The 23,434-nt window shown below is 41.2% G+C and overlaps 1 protein-coding gene across 1 annotated transcript in view; it reads left to right on the forward strand.

Annotated features, from left to right (window-relative positions):
* LOC138589521 (metabotropic glutamate receptor 4-like) overlaps positions 1–22,982 on the forward strand; it is a 140,935-nt gene extending 117,953 nt beyond the window's left edge. The window contains exons 6-10 of the mRNA XM_069659841.1: positions 2,417–2,617; positions 10,459–10,595; positions 12,779–13,714; positions 18,579–18,825; positions 21,964–22,982. Coding sequence (XP_069515942.1) covers positions 2,417–2,617; positions 10,459–10,595; positions 12,779–13,714; positions 18,579–18,825; positions 21,964–22,013 — 1,571 coding nt within the window. The 3' untranslated portion in view covers positions 22,014–22,982. The remainder of the gene's footprint in view (positions 1–2,416; positions 2,618–10,458; positions 10,596–12,778; positions 13,715–18,578; positions 18,826–21,963) is intronic.
* The last annotated feature ends 452 nt before the right edge of the window (positions 22,983–23,434 follow it).

Genomic DNA, 23,434 nt, shown 5'->3' on the forward strand with positions numbered 1-23,434 from the left:
TCGCAGTGAAAAGAGATCGGTGCAACTGTCAATCATCACAAGTTTACATCTCGATTGGCACATCTGCAATGTTTCTCAATAAAAAAACAACAACAACCAAACAACATGCTGCTCTGTTAGCGTATTTGATAATGGTAAAGCGTAGTGGCGTACTTTGATGTGTAAATGCGTGGTGACTACGCAAAGTGTGGAAAGCTTGGCAGGTCTGTAGCTGTACTGACACTGAGATCTGTGATGGCACTGGAGCACGATGATGTGAGTTTGTCTTGTTTCTTTAATCTCTTGCAGTTTTATTTTGAGCTTTAATAATTCAAGAAACACCAAAAAAACCCCTCAGAAATAGTGATCCATTCCCTGAATGCAATTTGAACACCCCTTTCCCATCTAAATTTAGCGCCTTGACGAAAGTTTTTCAGACCCGGGAAGACCTGCTTATAGATGCCAATTGTCTCTTTTCCCATTACCAGTGGAGTATACTCCAATCGGTCTCTTTACTGCTGCGTCACCGTCTGACCGTCACAAACGCACCTGAAACAGGGTTAGTAAACAATGAAGATGTTACAGTGGTTTGGTCTATATTGTATATATTACTCATTCAGTCTGTTTATCAAACTCGGCGCCGAGAACGATGTTCGAGCGCTGCTCGGACAGAGAGTCATCTCGGCTAGCATTTGTAGCCGAGATGACGAGGAGTCGCAGAAGTTACCGACGGAGCATAGCATCGCGAGCCGAGGAGATAATTACCCGGGTCTACTGCAGAGTCATTTGACCCGCGTCTGAATGCCGATTGTAGCCTTTCCCATTAAGCAAAATCTAACAAGCAAATGTTATCAAATATTTATGACAAACTGGCTCTGACGGTTGAAAACACTCCCTTTTAGACTGAATATGTAGCATTGCTGACTTTATAAATCTAATACCAATGGCTTTCTATCATTCAGACATGGGTGTCACTTTATGTTAATGTTTCTTTGGGCTTCATTCATGACAACACATTATTTGAAAGAGCTTTAAATCTAGTGAGAGAACAGCTGTGAGTTAAAATGTTATGATGGGGAGGAAGAAGAGTGTTTTGGTTTCTGTCTGACAGGCTGAGTCACTGATGGAGTTTTAAACCCACTTTGCCGCTGAAGCCTTGATTAATGAGCGTCGTCGTGAGTGCGAGGGACACTCACCCCGGCTCCTCACAGTGATGCCACTGATAAACTCTGATAACGATAATGAAAACGAATCTGTTTCATTAACAAGTTATTAGAGAGGGAATCTTGCTGCCCATTTCATACAGTCTGACAGGCCACAAGAATTGAATGACGGGACGTTTATATGGAACTCTTGTTTAATTGTTATCGCTCACATGCCGTATGCAGAGATCCAATTCAGACTTTGCGTCATGTTAGTTGTCATTATCTTGATCAACTATCACTCCATATACGGTTAAGGTCGTGTATTTCTACTTTTAAGGGTTACATCTTGTCCAGTATAAAATGTAAGACGTACCCGTGTCTGCTGTCGCTCTCTCTGCCCTCCCTCTCTAGCACAGCTTTGGCTAATGAAAGGATTAAGCCCCTAATTGAAACCTTGTTGGCAGTTAACACATTTTCAAGGCATTAGAACAACCTCAGCTATGATTAATATACACCCGTCATAACTAATTACATTAATACTGAAGAATGATTAGGCCTGTCTCGCTGTGTCTTCCACTCCTCCTCTACCACTCCATCACACTCTGAGCGCTTGATTTATGGGTGGCATGTGGCATTGTGGGGATAAACATTAAGACATCATATAAACAAGAAGAAGAGGCTTCTCTTACCTGAAAGCATATTTCCAATTCACGTGTACTGACTAACTTTCGCTTCTTGCCTATTTTAACTTATCTTAAGAGCTTTGCATGAAGCTACACTGCACTCCAAGAAAGGAACGATTAGGAAATGTGACACGAAAGAGTCTTGTTAAATAATCTCGAGTGGGTCTAATCAAAGATTGGCACACAATAATGAGAAAGGCTGCACAAGACAATTTTGGATATTTTGAGGGTAGATTGTGTGATTGATGTCTCCATGAAATAGCGCATAATTAGTTGCTAAAGTGCACAATTCAACGCCAATCTCCAAATAAATTAAACATGGTGAAAAAAGACAGGTTCACAATTGAGCAATCAGGCCTCTTGAAAGGCTATCATTAGCCTGATTTTACACATCTAGCGATCATTGTTTAGCTCCTACAGTTTGGACTGATTGTGGAGCTGCTTTATGTTCTCAGTATTGTGTTATTCATATCAAATGTTTTAGTCTTCATCCTCAAATATTGTATTGACTCCAGTGTATGTCCCCAGGGCATGGAGACGTGATCATATTTCTTGCAGTATTGGTGCATCATTTCCTAAACTGTCATTTCTTTTAATGTCGTCTTTCAGATCACGAGCGGATCGGGAAAGACTCGTCCTACGAACAAGAGGGGAAAGTTCAGTTTGTGATAGATGCCGTCTATGCCATGGCTCACGCTCTTCACAACATGCACAAAGATCTCTGTCCTGGAAAGGTCGGCCTCTGCGCCAAGATGGACACCATCAACGGCACACTGCTGCTCAAGTACATCCGCAATGTCAACTTCACAGGTGTGTGCTCCTACTTCCTCCTATGTATGCCCAGACCTGCACACACTGTACAAGTGGCACAGCCAAGTTCTTAGAAATACTTTTATCAAAGAGTATTCTGTAAATATGGTATCATAAGAAAACACTTTATTGGTGCTAAAGCGCTCTTATTGTGGCAGTATCTGGGTTCATCAACATGCTCCCGCCGAGGTTTTGTGAGCATACAGTGGTCTCCAATTATCAGGCTACCGAATGTAAATTACTCCCAGCAAGTATAGGAGGCTGAGATCCGTAGGAGGGTTGACAATCAGCAGCAGAACAGCATGTTTTATCACAGTTGATGATGAGCAGGAACTGTGCTTTGTGAGATTTCCCGCCTTATCTTGTCAGCGCTGTATTGCCCACGCAAAGATCTCCTGCTTGAAGTGCACTGGTTGGAGTTCTAAATGCACAAAAATGAGTGGGGAAGGGCGTTAACACAGAACAAAAACAGGCATCAGTAGCTTTCTATGGGTGTCTTATGTAATCTAAAATAACATATTGCTGTATTGCCGGCAAATACAGTGTGCACTTATTCTTGAGTGACTAATGGGTATCCATCCGTTATCTATATCGCTTATCCTGTAGCAGGGGGGTGGAGCCGATCCCAGCTGTCATTGGGCAACAGGCGGGGTACAACCTGGACTGATCGCCAGTCAGTCACAGGGCTGACACACACACAGAGAGACCACCTTTCATGCTCACATTCACACCTACAAGCAATTTTTTAGAGTCCCCAATAATGAGCATGTCATTGGGAAGAAGTACCTGAAGAGAACCCACACATGCACGGGGAGAACATGCAAACCTCCCACTTCGTCCGAACCTGGATTCGAACCAGGAACCTCCTAGCTGTGAGCCGACAGTGCTAACAACTTTTATATATTCATGCCCTCACAACATGGGTCACATGGATTTGACCTCTGCTTTTTAGAGGTCGATCTGAAAGCCTCAGCTGAACACCCAAAACGTAATAATGAGTCAAAATGTTACCTCACTTCCTGTCTAGCCTCTCTTCCACTAGCTTCTGTTACTATATGTAGTCCCTTGTTTTAAATTTCTTTAATAGATCTTTTTGGATAAGAAAAAACGGAACATTTAAATTAAGAGTGGGAATCGCAGGGTAGGTCTCGATGCGATATGTGGCCAACGATAACGATAATATCACGACACAGCGATTCTGCAATAATTAATATATTGTAAGACAATCATATTATGATACATCACGATATCTGATGAACTGAAGAATACAAAGTGCCCCTAAAAAGGTGAAGTGCAGAATTAATGTATTATTCACTGCAATTAGGTGTCAGTTTCACAGATTCTGACCATAGACTGTATATAAAGATGGACGACATAACAGCTCCTTAAACATGAAGCCAAAACCTCTCTATCGCCCCCTGCTGACTGGCTGCAGTATAGGTCATAAAGCCCGCCGTCAAAAGGGTGATTGACAGCTCTGTTGACAAATATGGCTCCTGCGGCCGATCTGTTCCAGATTAGCAGAGTAAGGGAGGATCACGGGGGCTATTTTGGCATCAATTCCGTACAATGAGAGCAGATGGAGACGCGTTGTCCGTCTATATATTAAGTCATTGATTCTGACACAAATTGAGAAAAACAATGATGCAGTGACTCAAATTGGCAGGGAGATCTGTTTACAGAGCTGAATTTTTTTCAAATTAAATAGCCATATTTGGTGCCAGCGATATGATAATTGCATCAAACCCTAATTTAAATACAGCCAAAGACTAGATGGACTGCAATGACTCACTTCCTGTTTCTACATGTGTATATAGAGCCCATTTGATTTACCTAGCATGACAAGTCTCCCCAGTTAAAATGCTTTTTGTGCATCTTGCTCATAAATAGCTTAATTGTTTGAGACACTGACAGTGTTTTGCCTCCTGTTATTCATGTTTGATGACTGCTTTCTGATATTCTGTTGAACAGAGTAAACATTATAAAATATTCAGCTCAAGCTTGTAAAAAGTGATATTAAGAAGGTGGAAAGTAAGGCTTGAATTTACAGTCAGAATACATAAACAATTTCACAACAGTAACACATTATCACACAAGTTAGATGAACTCTGAAACTTTGAAAACTAATTGTAGGCCTACATGTAGAAAGGGAGATGTTAACACAGGGAGGTCATGAAAGCAGCGTGTGCACTGGCTTAACCTGCTGGCTTGTGAGAAAGTACTGAAGCAGAAAGGATCTAACTAAGGTGAGCCACAGTGGTTATAACAACTAGAGCTAATTATATGTTGGATGAGTGTAGTGTCAGAGTATTCATGCAATCAAACTGAATGCCATGCGAGAGGTCTGACACGGTCTTCAAGTTGCTCCACCCTCACAGATGATTATACAGTAATGGATACATTTATTTTTTATGACAATTACAGAGTGGGCTATTTGGGTGAGGGGCAGACACACCCACAGATAGTACATGACAAGAATAACTCAAAGTAAATTAGAAAGATAAAGGGAACTTGTGGATGAGGCAAACTGTTGCCCACTGTTCAACAGTCATCAGTGCTCTTTGGAGCACAACTTGACGTGCTTAGCGGTAAAAACTGTTTTGGGGGGATTTGGGGAAGATAGTATAAAACTCTCTTGATCAAAACTGTCATTTTCTGGGGAATTAAGCAGTTAGTGACTCCACAGACCATCCTTAAAAAAAGAAAGGACATCCTTTGTCATTAGCTCAATGGCCTTGTGTGAGAGATGTTAACATTAACTTGACCTTTAGTGGTTGTAAGAATCATGATTCAGGAACAGGCTGAATTAGCCTAAAATAGAGCTACAGAACCTTGTATGGTAACGTTTGATGTGGATGGATATGTCGGTGGGAATTGGAGAGGTGAGACTAAGGGTGCTTTCACACCTGAAGTCTGTTTGTTTGATCCGAATCAAAGACCAAATCGTTACAATGTTGCAAGTTTGGTTTGTGTTCACACGGCAGCTTTTACCAGCGGCCCAAAAGTTTTGATGCTGCTCTCTGATTGGTCAAAGAAAGTAAAGAAAGAGAGCACACTGCTCAATCGCACTCAACACGATAGCGGACTTTCATGTTTTGTTATCTGAGTTTTTCTTACTTTTAAGTGACATTGATCCACAGTTGATCAGTTCCACTCTCCTTCAGCTTTTCACTGAACAGTTCTTTAGCGTCTCAACAAGCATTTGTGAAATTGTTTGGTCAGCCAATATTTCTATTTCCTCATCGCTCCCCCACGTTTGTCCTCTACTCATCTTGCTGCCTGGCTGCATGGCCGTCTCTGCAAGTGTCAGCACCCGTTAAAAACCACAACCCACAATGCACAGTTGTTTGGTTTGCTTCCTGGATTTGGTCCTACTTTAAGTCAGTTTATGCTTCACCTGAAACAAACCGGACCAATGTTTGTTTGGAAACGGGCCGAGTCTCGTCTTTTTCTGGCGGACCATGATTCTGTGGTTTGGTCCGCACCAGAGTTTGAAAGCGTGTTCTTAACATACCAAAAGAAACTGACTTTCCGAGTGAAGTCCGAAAGTCCAGACCGAAGCTGTCAGGTGTGAAAGCACCCTAAGAAACCAAACATTGGAATGGAAGGGGGAATGGGGAGCTTACCTTCTTGTCCACCCTCAATGTCCAGGTTGCCTGTTAGTCCTCTTCCCTGTTCCATTTCTCTTCTTTGCAGTGATATTGATAATAATATTATTGTTCAATGAAGACGCATTAAAGTTTTTGGACTCTAAAAGGCAACAAAGAGGGCTCTGTTGGTAACTAAATTTAGTTGATATTGGAGGACATGTACAAACCTGTTAAAGGGAAAGGCATGATTTGGCATTTACTTCCTCATAGGTGGATCAGCTTATAGGCTTATGTAACAGAGTTAAAGACATCAAACAGCATGGGGAGGAAACAAATATGAATAAAGTATGGCTGGATGTTTTTTTTATCATTATGTAGTCAATGTAACCTTTATTGTTGGGGAAAATAAAGGTTAATGTGACACTTATGTTTGCAGCAGTTGGTTTTCATCCCTAATGGATATTGAAAGGAAACTCTGCAGCGCTCAGCAGTGTTTTACTGCCCCATCTTCAAAGTAAAAGCTTTGTTTACCTGTTCCTGTGTGTGTGCTTATTACTATGTAAGCAGGTCAGTCCTCATCTGTGTAAGACTAGAAAGAACAAGGGATTGTTTGGAGCTGTATCCTGAACATTTGTTTAGTAGTAAAGGACAGATCGATTTAAGCTTTAATCTGGAAAACTGTATAGCAGGCTTGTAGAATTTAACTTAATTTTTTATGCATTTCTATATTCATCGTGTTTTATTACTGGAAGGCTCGTCAGCACTGAAGCCATTGGGGTTACAACGAAGATGCCTCAAAAATCAATGGTGCACATTACCGGAAAGCTGCCCTTGCTTTTAGAGTCTTTGGGCTCGGTGGAATGGAGAATTTAAAAGGTTTAGGAAAAACAACGGGAATGTCCACACGATCCAATGTATTCTGGGAATTGTCTGCATGCATCCAATGCTGACTAAAGGAAAGAGGAGACCCAGGCACTATGGATGTTGGAGATGAAGTTGATACCTATTGATGCATGGTATTACGGTTGTGATGGCAGTGATGCTGAACGAAAGAGCTTCTGGTTAGATTCAGGAATAGTACAGACTGGTACTTATCTGCTATTTGTCCTGTGGGCATTTTATTATACGAAGTAACCTTGCAACTCATAAACCTGATAGTAAAGCTGTATTAGAAGTGCTGTGATTAAATGTAGGCTGTAACATTGGGTTTAAACATAGTCATTTATAGGTGCCTGTTTTTATGAGGGTCGACATGTAATTTGAATGTGACTTAAAAGGCGCTCAGTGACAGGATCCTATAGCATGTATATGAGAGCCATTCGCTCTGACATCATTAGTAGTGATTAAGTGTTAAAGGTTCTGCTGTGGATGTTTGGTTCTACAAATAAGATGTTTTATGTTAGAATGAAGTTCTCTATTGAAACAAAACTATCACACCAGCCTAAAAATGTATTTCAAATTAAAATGTGTATCCTGCTTAATAATGGATCCTGCCTGTTCATGGAACTAGGAATATTAAGCAGTACAGCAAATTGAGGGTATGAAACAGTGCGAGAGTCTTAACTATTCTTGAGGTCAGTGTCTTAAAAGAAGGAATGCTGAAAAGATAATCAACCCCAGCATCAGCCCTTAACTGTGCCTAATTGAATGGCTAATAACTATGTAACGCTCTGCCTCCATTTAGAGAAGAAATACATTATACTCTCTGCAGCTCTGAATCTTGGGTTGCTGTTTTTCCAAATGACTGCTTTGAATTTATACAGAAAAGTTTTGTTTTGTTTGTATTGATAGGTTTGAAGTAAATGCCCTCATCAAAGAACTCCAGTTCACTGAAGACACCTCCACACTTTTGAAATTCAAAGCAGAATCCAAATGTCATTTTTTTAATACAATAATTATACCCACATTAGCTTCCCCATGGCTATGACTAATGTCTTTTGATGGAGTGGAGGGGTGGGTTTTTAATTTCATTCGTGGCATCCTGAAAATTACTGTTTTGTTTGATTGAATTTACAATACTTACAGCTTTTAATGGGTTTCCTTTCATAAACCAGCCTTAAAACTGAGTGGGGAAATCAGGAGCACAGTTTGCAATTCAAATAAGCAGAGTAGTCACTGATGGAAAGATTAAGACAGAAGAAGGGTTGCAAAAAATCTGCCAAATTCACAGCCATAGTAACATAACTGTAATGAGTATTGAAAATCGTGCCATATGTTCATTTGTTCTCAAGTGAATTTAAACAGCATGTTTGGAATAACACGGTGTCTATAAAATGTCCAGCACAAATGTTCCCCAACGTCACCACTCAGAACTTACTAGGGCTGGGATTTTCTGCCGATATGCTGATATTTTCCAACCCTTTTTGCCGATTGCCGATTTCGATACCGATATATTAGGCGCATGTCTTTTTTCCACCTAATTGCAGATAACAACAAGTCTCCCCTGTAGAGGAATTGATATCATGCCTACTCTTATTGTAGTGGCCAAAAACAGCCATACTGCAGACATCTTGCGCCCTTCTTCATGCTTGACGGAAGAGGCGTGGTGCAGGCAGTGTGTGTGCACACTCGCAGTGAGTTAATGTTGTAGCATTACGTCGGCTTTTTTAAGGAATCATCGAGCATTTAGGCAGAATTAAAGCGTTGTTTTATCAGCAAAAAATATCGGCAGATGCCGATGCCGATATGTCATTTTCAAGCCATAATCTGCAGGTACTGATAACGTGCTGATAATATCATGCATACCTAAACATTACAATAGAGTTTTATTCCCAGACGAGACATAGTGCTGTGTACCCAGTTTAGCACAATTAGATTTGGAATTTCAATGTGGTTATTTTATACCCAGTGCACTTTTGCAGAGCTAAGCTGATTGCAGTCGATGTTTTTTCCTAGATTGCATGGCTTTCATTTTTAAGAGTTATCTTGTGCCGTGTCTCCTTACACTCTGACCTGGTTATTTAGCAAGCAGTTTGTTCATTTAATGCCGGGTATTGCATGAAACTTGCTGTGCGTTTCTGCAAGTTAAGAGGTTAAACTCATTATTAAAGCAACAGAATTAGTAAGAAAATGCATCCCACTTAATTCCCTGAAATGCTGAGATGGGCCAGAACATTTTCATAATTGCACAACTGCCGACAGTACTTTCAGACCCGCCCCATAGATAAGGCAGCAGGATCATACTAATGCAATTAAACTGTTTGTGTTTTGATCAGACCTTTGACACACAACTTTGTGGAAAGGAAAAAATAAATAAATAAATAGCCTGACTGAAGGTTTCTAACTCTGACTCAGAGGTTCAAACAACAATCAACATCAATACCGTGACCTATTAAAGGGAACAAAACACTCAAACTATTCCTTGTATTGTTATAACAGAGGAGAGTGTGGTCAATACTTGTTGAACAAGAACACTTCTCTTAAAATTGCTTGGTAACACTGAATCTTGTGTTTGGACGGGATGTATAATCTGTTTCTGCTGCAGAAAAATGCAGTCTGTTCCCTTTGATGTAGCTCTAGATGCTACCGCACACAACAGCCAAACATTGCCTGCAGGCAATCCAAAAAACATTTTTTAGCTGCAAGTTAACTGAAGGCTTTTTTTCTGCACTTTTGAACTCCCATTTCAACATGTTACAGAATTGCTGAGTGTTAAGGGATTACTGGGAAGGAGAAAAAGCTCATTTTGTTGGTGCAAATAAACAATGATGGGGATGCTATTAATGGATCTTTCCTTAGAGACGCTCTGTGGCGGGCCCTCGTCACCAAATCTGTGAATCCTTGCTCCCTCACACCACAATTTCATAACAGGATGTGAAGCCGGAGAGGGGTCTGCAGGCTGTCTCAGAAACAAGCAGAAACAAGAAGCACAGGGGGGGAGAGAGGGGGACGTCAAAGTGGTAATCGAAATCAGGGCTGTCGTTCGTTAGCACTCTGAGTGGGGACCTCTTGGATAACAAGCAATGGGGCAATAAGCAGAATGAAGGAGTGTGAAATGATATGGGGACATGAACAGACAGCAGCCCTGGCCCTCCTCAAAGGACCAGGACAACATGGCTGTCAACATCTATTTTGTTCCCATCATTAACACCATAACAGCCTTTGCTTCAAGTCCCCCTGCAGCCTCATTTCATCTCGGAGCATTATGAGAGAAGAGTTTGAGTTTGTGCTGTATTGGCCAACACTGCAGTCCTATATAAAGCTAAGATTTTCCCTTTAAAGCAATAATAACTTTTTATTTTTCATTTTCAGGAATTGCCGGCACTCCCGTGGTCTTCAACGTGAACGGAGATGCTCCTGGACGCTATGAAATCTACCAATACCAGATCACAAGTAACACCACCGAATACAAGATCATTGGTGACTGGACGGATCATCTCCACTTAGACGTATGGATAATTTACATTTTACCTATAATATGTTTGACTTTTCTCATAACACGAGGTGTAGGGATGCACGATATTATCGGCACGTTATCCATATCTTCAGATCATGGCTTGAAAATGACATATCGACATCGGCAGATATGTCATTTTTCTGCCGAAAATTTTTGTTGATATTTTCAAAACAACGCTTAAATTATGCCTAAATGCTTCGAAGACTCCCTAATAAAGCTTGACGTAATGCTACAACATTAACTCGGCACTGCCTGCACCACGCCTCTTCCGTCAAGTGTGAAGAAGGGTGCAAGATGTCTGCGGTATGGCAGTTTTTCTAAAGTGGTTATTGTCAGGATTGTCTCAGGGAGAGCATCATCCAAGCCTGTCTAAGTTTGAAAATTACAGTTTTATTTAAAAGAAAATGTTACATACAAATAAATACGGCATTTTGTACATAACCTAAGTTTAAGTAGTTTTCTAATACTGCCCACTGAATGTGTACATTTTAAAAAGCACTGTATTACGTTATTTCTGGGCCACTACAATAAGAGTAGGCATGATATCAATTCCACTACAGGGGAGACTTGGTGTTCTCTGCAATTATGTGGAAAAAAACGTGCCTAATATATCGGTATTGAAATTGGCAATCGGCAGAAAGGGGTGGAAAATATCGGCATATCGGATATCAGCAAAAAACCAATATCGTGCATCCCTAAGGTGAACATCTTTCTTCTTATCATTAGGCTCAATACTGACATCACAGCTACAATCAGCCAAAATGAATGATCAGACGTAGCTAATACAGCTATTCATTCCTTATTCATCTACAAGTCAATACAGAAACTATACGTGATTAAGCTACAGTCTTTAACTTTACAAACATGTATGTAGGAACCATTTGTCATGTAGTAATAAGTTGAATTCAGTAATAATAGGAGGCAAAACTGCGACATGAGTGCACCTTCATTTATCAGTACTTAAGTCAACAACATCTCAAAATATACTCTTTCATTTGTGGACATTTTCCTCCAGAAAGCCAAATCTGCCTTTTAATATGCAACCACTACTGTGACATTTACAGAAACTATGTAATGCCACACATAATGGAGCTTTATCGCTGAATGCATCTTGTTTATGTTGAGTATTTTAGGGTAATAGTCGACGTAGTAATATAAATACGCTCATAAGAAGGTCTGCAACAGACTAAAAAGAGAAAGAGCTTTGCAGTAACCTTATTTCGCCTCCTTCCATCATTACATAATACAGTCGTGCACCAGTTTCCTCTTTAACATATACATATGCATGAAGGGCAGAATCAGTAGTGTGGCATATGTTTACATCAAGTATGCTTTGTTTTAAATGCCAGGCTTCTGAGAAACAATGCGTGTGATTCATATTTGTTGTAATGCATCATTTATACAACAGCCCCCGGGCGCTGTGATTTTGTTGACGCACATGCTGTAGGTATGATATCAGATTATTGTGGACATCAAGGTCCTGACTCGCTGCCGCACACAGAACGACTCATCAGCACCGCCTGCACGGCAGAAACCTCCAAGGAAAATCAGATGCAGATTATTTTAGACACAAAACCAATCATCTAAAGAGTCCAGATGTTTATTTGAATAATGGATATAACTGAATGTTCTCTATCCCCTCCTGCACCTTGTTTTATTTAATAATGCCTCCTAAGAAAACGGCTTTGTAATAAATATAAATAACGTCAGTTCAGCACAGGCGCATGATGCTGCATTGCACTGGGTTGAGACTGCTCGACTCCACGCACGTCTCTCACCCCCATCAACATTCCCTGGAAGTAATTAAACAGCAAAGTTGTTTCCTGTTGAGTTATAATTCGATGAGTTCACACAATGATCCTTGATAAAGACTGTAGCTTTCATGTGGGGAATATCGCGTTACTAGTTTGCTCACTCAGTCGTACACTTGTGTGTGTGTGTGTGTAAACTAATCTACCAGGTTGTAATTGAATTGTGTCCTCAAGCATTCTGTAGCGCTCTGTTTAATATGTAACTAGCCAACAATACGTAGTAAATTGCGTTAATGTTTTTGCTATACTGATTTGCAGCATTAATTATTTACATTGTTTAGTTTTTAGGGAGGGGAGTGTATGAGTGTAACAGTGATTCTGGTCATTTCTGCTAATGTTACTCCTCTCACACGTTTCCCTCCAGACAAATGAGATGCAGTGGCCTGGTGGAACACAAGAAGTCCCCTCATCCATATGCAGCCAACCCTGCCGTCCTGGGCAGCGCAAGAAGACGGTGAAGGGAATCCCATGTTGTTGGCACTGCGAGAATTGCGATGGTTACCAGTACCAGGCAGACACTTACACCTGCAAGATGTGCCGCTTTGATCTGCGGCCTAATGAGAACCACACTGGCTGCGATCCCATTCCCATTGTCAAGCTGGAGTGGAGCTCTCCCTGGGCAGTCATCCCTGTCCTCATCGCCGTGTTAGGCATCATGGCCACTCTGTTTGTGGTCGTCACCTTTGTGCGCTACAACGACACACCCATTGTAAAGGCATCGGGTCGAGAGCTGAGCTACGTGCTGCTGACGGGGATCTTTCTGTGCTATGCTACAACATTCCTCATGATCTCTGCCCCTGATGTAGTTATCTGCTCCCTGCGGAGGATTTTCCTGGGCCTGGGTATGAGTATAAGCTATGCAGCGCTGCTTACCAAGACAAATCGGATCTACAGGATTTTTGAGCAGGGTAAGATGTCGGTCAGCGCCCCTCGTTTCATCTCCCCGGCCTCACAGTTAGTCATCACATTCAGTCTGATCTCAGTGCAGCTCCTGGGGGTGTGCATCTGGTTCGGTGTCGACCCATCACAAGCCATCATCGACTACGAGGACCAGCGTACAGCCAATCCCAAAATGTCCCGGGGGGTTCTGAAATGTGACATTTCAGACCTGTCCCTCATCTGTCTGCTGGGTTATAGCATGCTGCTCATGGTCACCTGCACAGTTTACGCCATCAAGACCAGAGGGGTTCCCGAGACGTTCAACGAGGCCAAGCCCATCGGCTTCACCATGTACACCACCTGCATCGTGTGGCTCGCCTTCATCCCCATCTTCTTTGGGACCTCACAATCAGCAGAGAAGGCAAGTATTCCATTTCAAATGTGGTGGAACTAACTAACCACTTTTACAGTTGTTGTTTTAGATCATTGCAGAGATGCTAATGCAAGCTTAAAAAATGGCACTGTATTTACAAAGCGCACCATGGCAGCAAGCCTATAAAATCCACTCATGCATGTTTGATGTCAGTCTTTTAGCATCTCCTGCGTTCCTCATTGTGAAGAAAATGGCCACTCAAATTATGTTTGTTGTGCAGCATGGTGCTCTTGTGTTTGTGGATGCTGCCGCTATTCATCATGAGATGATGGCCGTTGTGCTCCACCGTGGGGATTACAAGGCTTTTAGAGCCGACTTGTGAGAATAATTCATTCACCTCAAGTTTGCTTGCATATGTTTTCATTAATTGTGTTTGTGTGTGATTCAGCCGCGCTGGGTGGGATTACCGAGTAGTCACTCAATCACTGCCCATTCATGCACACAGAAATAGATAACTCAGGATTGTGAAGTAGTGTAAAATTACTGTAGTTGTTGATGTTTCTTGTCGGTAGGAAGTGAAGCACAAATTACCCCTCACAAGTGCTAATTTTGAGGTTTCTCAACACAGATGTACATCAGAAAGCGGAGAGGGAAAATGTTAAACTACTGCTATAGACGCATCATTATGGGGATGCTATGGCTTCACACAATACCCAACGTAATAGCAGCCTCAAGATTGCTAGCAGCGTTATGAAATGTGCAGAAAACGGGAAGGCTATGAATAAGTGTGCATGGACACCTGGTTCTAGCAAAGTAATAATTGAGGCAATTCCTTAATCCCTGTCAAAAAATAATGGAGTTTCTTGGACAGCAGGGAGAATAGGGAATTGCTCTTTGAGGCATGGACCCTCCATTTGTTCTCCTAAGTTTGAAAAATAAATACTTGTAAACCAGTGAGATTAAGAACGGTTTCCCAAGTGAATGTTTAGAGACCATCATTCTTCCAAATTACTCATTTCACTATGGCAGCCCATTAAAAACTTATGACAAACTTTTGATGAACACAAAAGAAATTGTAATTAGAAAATTGTCTGTAAGCGTTGGTACTTTTTCTTTCTTTGAGTATCAACCAGATAAGAGGAGGAAAATTTCATCTTTGAGATCAAAAGGATACAAGCTGGAGAGCAAATCAGTGAGGCTGTAGTCTTGTTTTTGTCTCATCTTTTGCTCTCTGTCTGCCATGTTTAATCAGCAGGCACAGAAAACTTAAAGCACATACATTTACAGGACTGTTTTTTAGCACATTTTTGGAGTCCAGTAATCTGTCTCTTCCAGATGTGTTTTCTTCAGATTTAATCAAAGACTTTTAGCACCAACAGGCTGCAAAGCCGTTGCCTGATGCTAATTGGGAATCTACACCAACACTGTAGCGTCAGACAAACCTGCACAATACGGCAGCATCTATTTTGCAATCTACAGCGGCTGTGACTACAGCAACGATGACTCTCAAAGTTAGCCAATGGTAGTTGCGATACCTGGACATAAATAGCGGTGGCAGTGACAAGTAAACAGTAGAAGAAGACCACTCTGCAACCGACCTGCAGACTTATTTCTTAATTGTGCATAACTTCTGTAGGCCTATTTATGTAGGATGTAGAAGTCAAATGAGAATTAATAAATAGGGTTGGTATACACAGATGTTGAGGAAACGTACATATTCATTACTCTTTCAAATTAATCTTGCCTGCTCATCTAGCCCGTCAATAACTTCAACAGGAAACTGAAATCGAAGTTGGCCAAAATGAAGAGATCACGTCGTTTAACATGGAGTCCTTAGTTGTGGGCATGTATTTACATAGCAGTCAATGGCTTTCTACGCTTCACTGACACGTAGCAGCGGGGAAAAACAGACGTGTGAACTTGACGCGTAAAACGAACGGAGCAGCAGAAAATTACTTGCGCATTACGCCCGCCTCCCACGCAGCATACGCACACGGCTGGTGGAGATTGCAGCGCTAAATAACATTGAAGCGGTTCTGTCGCGACACGCGTGTAAAAAATACGCTTCAAATACGACTTGACTTCAACTTTTCTGTACTTTGTTAATGATTGACTGTAGAGTGTGTTTACAGGACAGCAGAGGTAGAGAGGAATACAATGTCAACTGTTTCATCGTTTAATTACTAAATCTAAGGTTGTTAGGAAACTTGTAAACAGCTCTCCCCAGAGAGTAACTCCATGCATGTAAACACAGCCAGCGATTGAACAAACAGGCAGCAGGTGGATAAAGTGAGAGGGGAAATGCCTCAGTCTAACAGGGTTTCAATCCAATCCAATGGGAGCTTACGCAATTTGAAAACTTGTTAGGATGTTATAACAAAGAATGAAGGCCATAAAATAAATCTAAATCTGTAAACGAACACCACCAACTGTAACAAGAAACAACAAACCAGTTTTCAAGGAAGTTTTTAAGTTTCATTTCCTCAGATGCATTGTATCCTCCTGTGCATTCATTAAGTAATATCTAATATAAATTCAGATAAATATGAATCCACTTTTTCCATTCTCTGACTTTTTATTAATTGTTTTATTAAAATACTTATTAATAACTTACATTTATTCAAACTGAAAGCATTTAAGCAAACAGAAAGATATTCTAAGACCTACATGATCCCGTCCCTTTAAATCATTTTGTCACATTGCAGACAAACAGCATCTGTATGTAACCATTCTGGAACCAACCCAGATTAGAGCTAATAAGCCTTTTTCACAGGTAAATTCTGACTTGACACAAGTGTTACTAATAACATTAATGATAGCTTTGTCGTAGTCAAGTGCCCCCGTAAGCCGTGACAGAGTGACAGTCAGCCAACATGCAGGATAACAGGACTGTGAAACCGAATCAGCTACTGACGTCATTAATTTCAATAATAACTCCTCTGCATTCCAAAAAATCCAGAGCAAAAATATTTTGGTGCAAGGATTTGCTCGAGCTGTGGAAGTGAGTTAACATGCTTTGCGTGCAGGTAGGGACAGCTCTGGCAGCTGCTGTCTGGATGAGGGATTTGATGCCTAATGACAAAAAGGAGCAATGCTGCATTAAAGAAACTCCATAACGGCTCAGCCTGCTGTGGTTTCTGTCCCCAGCCGGGTCCCCTCGCTGTGCCGATGGAGCAGATTGGCAATCATATCAGCGTGTCAGGGAGAATTTATGTCACCGGGGCCGATGGAAGTGGACAAGGGTCTCGGCTCTCCTCGCAGAGTGACTCCTCTCTGTACTCCAGAGGGGGAGCAATATTGTTCCGAACTCACCCCGGGCCACGTGTAATCTTCTCAGGAGATTACAACACTCCCCCTCCATCACCGAGGACTGCTCATGTTCTGCTTGCACTATGATGGAATACAATGCCCTCGCACTTCCATTCTGCACTGACATCTTTTTCCCTCCGCTGACATGGCTTAAGGGGGCTAAATTTATAAAGGCCTCTCTATAGTTTTTGTTGGTTAAAACATCAACCTATATCTCAGTCACTGTATAACAGAGTAAAGGCCATTCTCCAACACTTAGACTGTGAAAAGAATACTGCACAAATACATATGATACAATTTCAAGTATTATACAGTAGCCCTTATCCTTCTTGGTGTTCGTGATGCTGTAAAGAATTGTGCAAATGTCTACAAGCATCATGAAATGAGAAGATGAATGTTGCACAAGCTCACACACAAACAACATATGTCATGATCTCATGTTGGGAAACATAATTCATAACTGTCTGCATGCTAGTGGTTCAGGGCGCTGTGGGCTAGTCCCGGTGACAAACGGCTCAGTCATTCGTGATGTTTGCAAATGTGATGTCGGACAAAACCCCGGGCAAATCTCTCTGAAGGATGTCTGCCAGCTGTGGTACCACTGAACACTCGTTGCCTTGTGTTCATCAACTTTAGAGAGCCTCAGTTATCCAGGACGCAAAGTCAACATTCTCCTCCTCTTCTTTTGTTGTCTAATGAACGGTTCTAACACTGGAACATACTTTTGCGTATCTTTGACAATTTCAAACTATATTTCTTGGTGAAACTTTCCTGTGTTAGGTCCATGCACCTTCTGCTGATGTGTAAATACTTTCAAATACATATGTCACCATCAAATCTGATGTTCCCATTATATTATATAGCCCTTGTGCTGACTCATTCCTTACAGCAACAAATCAGAGATTGACTGTGTCTGACTTCGGGGACGATTATCATAAATGAAAAATCACTTGCAGGCCCTTTTAATATGCTGTAGGATGTTCCTCTCTGCTCCACAGTTGTTGCCTGTAGCTATATATCTGCTTCCCAGCTGTGAGAAGCAGCTGTCAGTGGCCTCAGAAAGCACACAATCCGTATGTTGTTGTCTCAAACCTCAGGGTAAAAAACATCTATACTCGAACGACATAGACGCACACCAGGGGGGCACATCTATTAGCTGTACATCATAAATAAACAAATAGCACGATGACAGCGGAGCTCAGGAGTGACGAACCCCGTCCATGAGTATGAATAAAGGGGACTGTATGCCATCACCATGTCTTATTATGTTGCGATAATGTGATGCAAAGTTAAGTATAAGAAGCAGTGATTTACCAAAATAATGTGTCTGCTCTACATGCAGGACTTTAAAAGCCTCACTCTATTGAAAGTAATAAATGCTCTGCAATCACAGGCTCCAGAAACCATTCTTCTTCCTGCAGCGTTATTAGAAAATTGGCTTTCAGAATGAAATATATGTTTTAGATTTTCTTTGACGGGCTAAATTTCAAACTGTGTGGCCTCTAAGAAACACTCTGAGATTCTAACGGAACACCATTCACTGTAGCTCCAACTTCTGATTGTTTTGTTTGTGTCTCTGCTGCTCTTCTCTTTCATACTACAGATGTATATCCAGACCACGACCCTGACCATTTCCGTTAGCCTCAGTGCTTCAGTCTCTCTGGGAATGCTCTACATGCCTAAGGTCTACGTGGTTCTCTTCCATCCGGAGCAGAACGTACCCAAGCGCAAGCGAAGCCTGAAGGCTGTGGTCACTGCAGCCACCATGTCCAACAAATTCAACCCCAAAGGCGGCCTGAGGCCAAATGGAGAAGCCAAGTCAGAACTCTGTGAAAGTCTGGAAACACAAGGTCGGTATCACGCCTAACGGTACAATGATAAAGAGATATGACAGCATGAAATATATTCCAGTGGAGTTGATTTTATGCTAATGTACTGAGCTGTTCCAGTGTAAAATATTAGCAGTAATTGAAAACACATGTCTGCTCTAAAATAATGAACTCCTTTTTATGAGAACATAATTGATTGCAGTGTTATTTTGCACTTCAGCAGTTTGGGAAATTAGCAAGCTTTGTGTGAGCATACAAGAAATTAGGGTGCCAACTAAAGTGATGTTGTACAGGGGCTTCTTTTTGAACACGAGCCTTTGCAGATGACATCACAGAACTGTGTGAATAATTACAACCGACTGGAGTGATTATAAATTAGCTACTAGCTCGTATAGGACAGGGGATTTCCCATTTGCCTATCATTCAAGGATTTCAGTGATCAATGGACGGTCAAACTTAATGTCACAGCAAACATCTTCAATCAAGCAAGGTCCAATAATTACATAACTTTTGTTTGTTCCAGATATGCAATGTAATTTTTAAACATGTGTTTGGCAGTAACTTTCATTTCGAATACATGGTACTGAAAAATACTTCCATTCTCACTTACTCTCACCACACTGGGTTTGTGAACCAGGAGGTGTGACAGGGTGCCCACACTATTCTGATTTTAAAAGGGATGACGGAGACATGTAGCCCAGTGGTGGCGCAGAGTACATTTCAAATCACAAACATAAAGTGTATGAGTAGGCAGCCAGTGTGTGTGGGAAGTCTTAAATCCAATCAAGCAGCCCAACATGTTCTGATTACTGAAGGTTGTGATTTTATACCCTGACAGGCTGCACAGTATAGAACGATGTGTATTAGAAGTGAAAGCATGCGCCCACACTTGAATTTATGCCTCATTTCGACCTCAAAATGGAGTGGTTGTATCTTCTATCATAGAGCTCATTTAAATGTGCTGATTCTCACCCTCTGGTTTGACCTGTGGCTCTAACAACTGCTCTTTGTGCTTATGTGTCAGACTGTGGTGAGGGAGGGGATCCTTGTGAGGGACTTTAGACTCAGGTAACCTGATGAGACAATGGCAATGTGACCACTTTTCTGCGAATGTTCACCACAACATCCATGCCTGCAGAAACTGTGCACAAAAGCATCCTGGCTGCCCCTGGCTAAAACACAGCACCCTGAATGACTCAAAGCTATAATCACGCCCTCACAAATCCAACCTTGACCAACAGACATGAACTTGACTGACAATATCGGTGTGTGGTGCTGTTAAATGGCCCATCAGCATGGTGAAACCTGTTAATGTGCGAAGATGACACCACTCTGCCTGAGTGCAGGAGACAAGCGATAGCCATGTGTCCCCTGTAATTTGTTTCCCTGTTGACAAAAGAAGGAATTTGCGGTAATGGGACAACAACAACAATAAGAGTGAACAGAAAAAGACAGATGGGTCTGCCAGCTCCAATTCTTTCTGGACCATCTATTCTTTATCTTGGCCTTGCAGCACATAAATATTCAAATAAGGTTCATTTATCAATGCGTCTCTTGGATGAGATGCTTTGGATGAAATGGCGAGAACACCGCCCCCATTCACACACCCAACATGGCACTGACAAATACAGAGAAACGTTTACCATTACACGTCTCTCCTCTGCAGCACTTTTGCCCCGACTCGGGCTTTCAGCTGTCTTCTGATTGGATTCATCCCCTCTGACATATTCAATCAGCCAAGGCTGCTGTCGGCACATTGGCAGATTGGTAGTGTGATTACCACCACCGAGCATGCTCGCTGAGGACAGCGTCATCTGAAATATTGACACAGACGTATACTGTGACACATGCACAGGGACATATGTGTGCATAGAAGCATGATTGCACACATGAACAGGTACTGTATGTTTGACAGTCGTGTTTGACCAGCAGTTTGGGTTTGTTACGCTCCCTGTGGTCTGCCCTTAGGACATCTGTCTTATCTGTTGGACTCACAGCTGATATTAAACTCCCTGAAACATGGAAAGAGTCTAAAAGAATAATGAGCACTTCTATCAAACATTGATGACAACGCTTGTGGTGCCAAGTCAGATCACATAGTCTTAATAGCTTTTAACATCTAATACACCTAACAATTCAAAGTGTTTATATAAACTGACTGACTGCTGCATGCTCTGCTTGGTGCACAGAGAAATCTCAGCTCTTTGCATGTGGTAAAAGAATTGCATTTGAATGGTTACATTGGTGTGATCTGATTGGTGGCTCTATAAAATGCATTTTAAGATACAATTTGGTGGTATGATCAGCTGTGAGTGCAACAATAGGACAGCGATTCCCCTGATTTCACTAATGATACTGTAATAGCAGGTGCTTACATTGATGTGACTATTCCACAGAGTCCTATTGCATCTGCATCACTGTCATGACAAATATTTCATGGTGATATGTTGTTAAAACGTCTGCAATGATACCTTGTGCGAAAATAGTCAATGACTCACATGCAACAATTTTAGATTATTAGAATTAGAATTATTTGATTAATGATCGATAGGCAGAAAAGTAATCAGTGACTTTGATGGTTGATTTATTGTTTCAGTCATTTTTATGAGCAAAAGTCAGATTTTGGTTTTTAAATTGGCTTTCCATTTTGGGGCCTGGTTGAGTCTAAAATCAATGTAACGATTACATTTTTATCCCTAATTTCAAAATAAAGGTTCAAAAACCTGAACTGTTTTTTTTTATTGAAGAAGCTAAAAAATTAATTGCATAATAAAAAAAAAATAGGCAGATTTATCACTAATGTAAATAGCCATTATTTAAAGATCTTAGTTGCTTTCAATCACTAGCGGCGCCCAGACCTTATCTTTATTATTTTTCTGTAACTTTGCATCACTGAGCTGTCTTTAATTTGACATATTTCAATGTAAATGCATTACAATAATAGCAACATCATTCCTGTAAATACAGTTTGTAAATTGCAACACTCTGCTATTATGATTGGTTCCACCTGCACTCATTTGAGGCAGTCAGCCATAAATAGATCTTCCCATCAATCTGGACTCACACGCGCTCTGAATGATTACTGTCTCACGCCTATTTGACTCTCACCCATTGCGATGCTTAACCCTTTCCTTCTTTTTCCTACACCTTCATTTGCAGCGTTGGCCTCCAAGCAGACATACATAAGCTACAGTAACCATGCCATCTGAGACAGAGACGAACTGTGGAAGTGGAGCGACCGCCTGCCTGAGGAGAAATCACCTGATTCTTGGAAAACCTGGGGAAATACTGGAGGACTTCCAAGCTGCTAAAGCACAGAGGACGGGGGTGGAAAGATGGGAATTTCTCCATAAAAAGAAAGGGATGTCATATTTTTCTAGAGAATCAGGTAAAGGCTTGAATGCCAAATTTATGAGAAAATATGTAGGTTAAAGAGATGGAAGGAGACGGGAGATGCAAGGGAGATTGGACAGTTAAATTTCCTCTTCCCACCCTTTCTGAGACACACGTGAGCGTTCGAGTGGTGGCGTTTCCAGATGCAGGCTGAGTGAAACACCTGGAGACTACAGTAGGTTTTCCTTCTGAAGTGTATAGCACACAATTTCAGTTCTTTTCTGAGGCGTTTTTTTGTCTCATTTCAACAAAAACAAGGCAAAAAGTATTCTGTTTTTGCTAATGCAGTTGGAACGTATAATAATAAAGTGTTATTTTTGGTTACTGGTATTATTGGGGTTGAAAGCTGCAACTGTTCATGCCTTACTACAGTACATTAAGTATTTCTACATGAACTAACCATATCTGAAACATGGCAAAAATAAAGCAGTGGGTCATCCCAGTTTTTTATTAAATGTTTCATAATGATGATGATGACGATGCCATCATCTTGACAAACCTAGTGTACAGTCCCAGAGCATGCTTGTGGGAGCATCACGTGTACTGTGCTGTGTTGTCAACGTCTATGGAATGCAACATTTGTCATGGTTGTCATTCACAGTGGAGATGTCATTTTGGACCATTACCCACTGGGTTACCCTCTGCTGAAGAAACAGTAATTTCAAACAGTAAAGCAGCAAAACAAATTGCTGTGGAATACTTTTATAGTTTACACCACACATCATAAACGTCAGTCAGGACGAGGAGACTCGTCGATGCATATACTTCAAACATCCCAGATTTATTGGCCCTTATTTATCAAGAGGTTGTTGAAGCCTTCGCAAATCCAAGTGCTTGAATGATTGTGAGAAATTCAAGTTGCATCTCTTACTTTGTGTCTTCTATTTGTGTGTATTACTATGTTTAAAGATACAGATTTTTTATATAATCTTATTTTTCTCATGTCTGTAGAGCTAGATAACAGTGTGTTCTGTCACCAAAAGCTTGTTTTTGAAGGAATAGAACTGCACATCAGTCAGTTGTCAGATGTTCTATTTTTAAAGCTTGATGGTACAGTATGATAGATCAAAAGAACAGCATTCCACTGGGATCTCCTGTGATTTGTGGTGGATGTACAAGTATCCCGTGTTCCTCACGAAGACTGTTTTCCACAGGCCTTTTTTCTTCGTGAAGTTTGGAGCTACAGTGGAAATGATTAATGAGAGTTTTAATTGTATTTTGGGGAGAAAATTAGGCG

The sequence above is a fragment of the Semicossyphus pulcher genome, unplaced genomic scaffold (assembly GCF_022749685.1).
Source record: "Semicossyphus pulcher isolate SPU_LCO1_2020_fin unplaced genomic scaffold, fSemPul1.0.p SCAF_13, whole genome shotgun sequence".
NCBI lineage: Eukaryota > Metazoa > Chordata > Actinopteri > Labriformes > Labridae > Semicossyphus > Semicossyphus pulcher.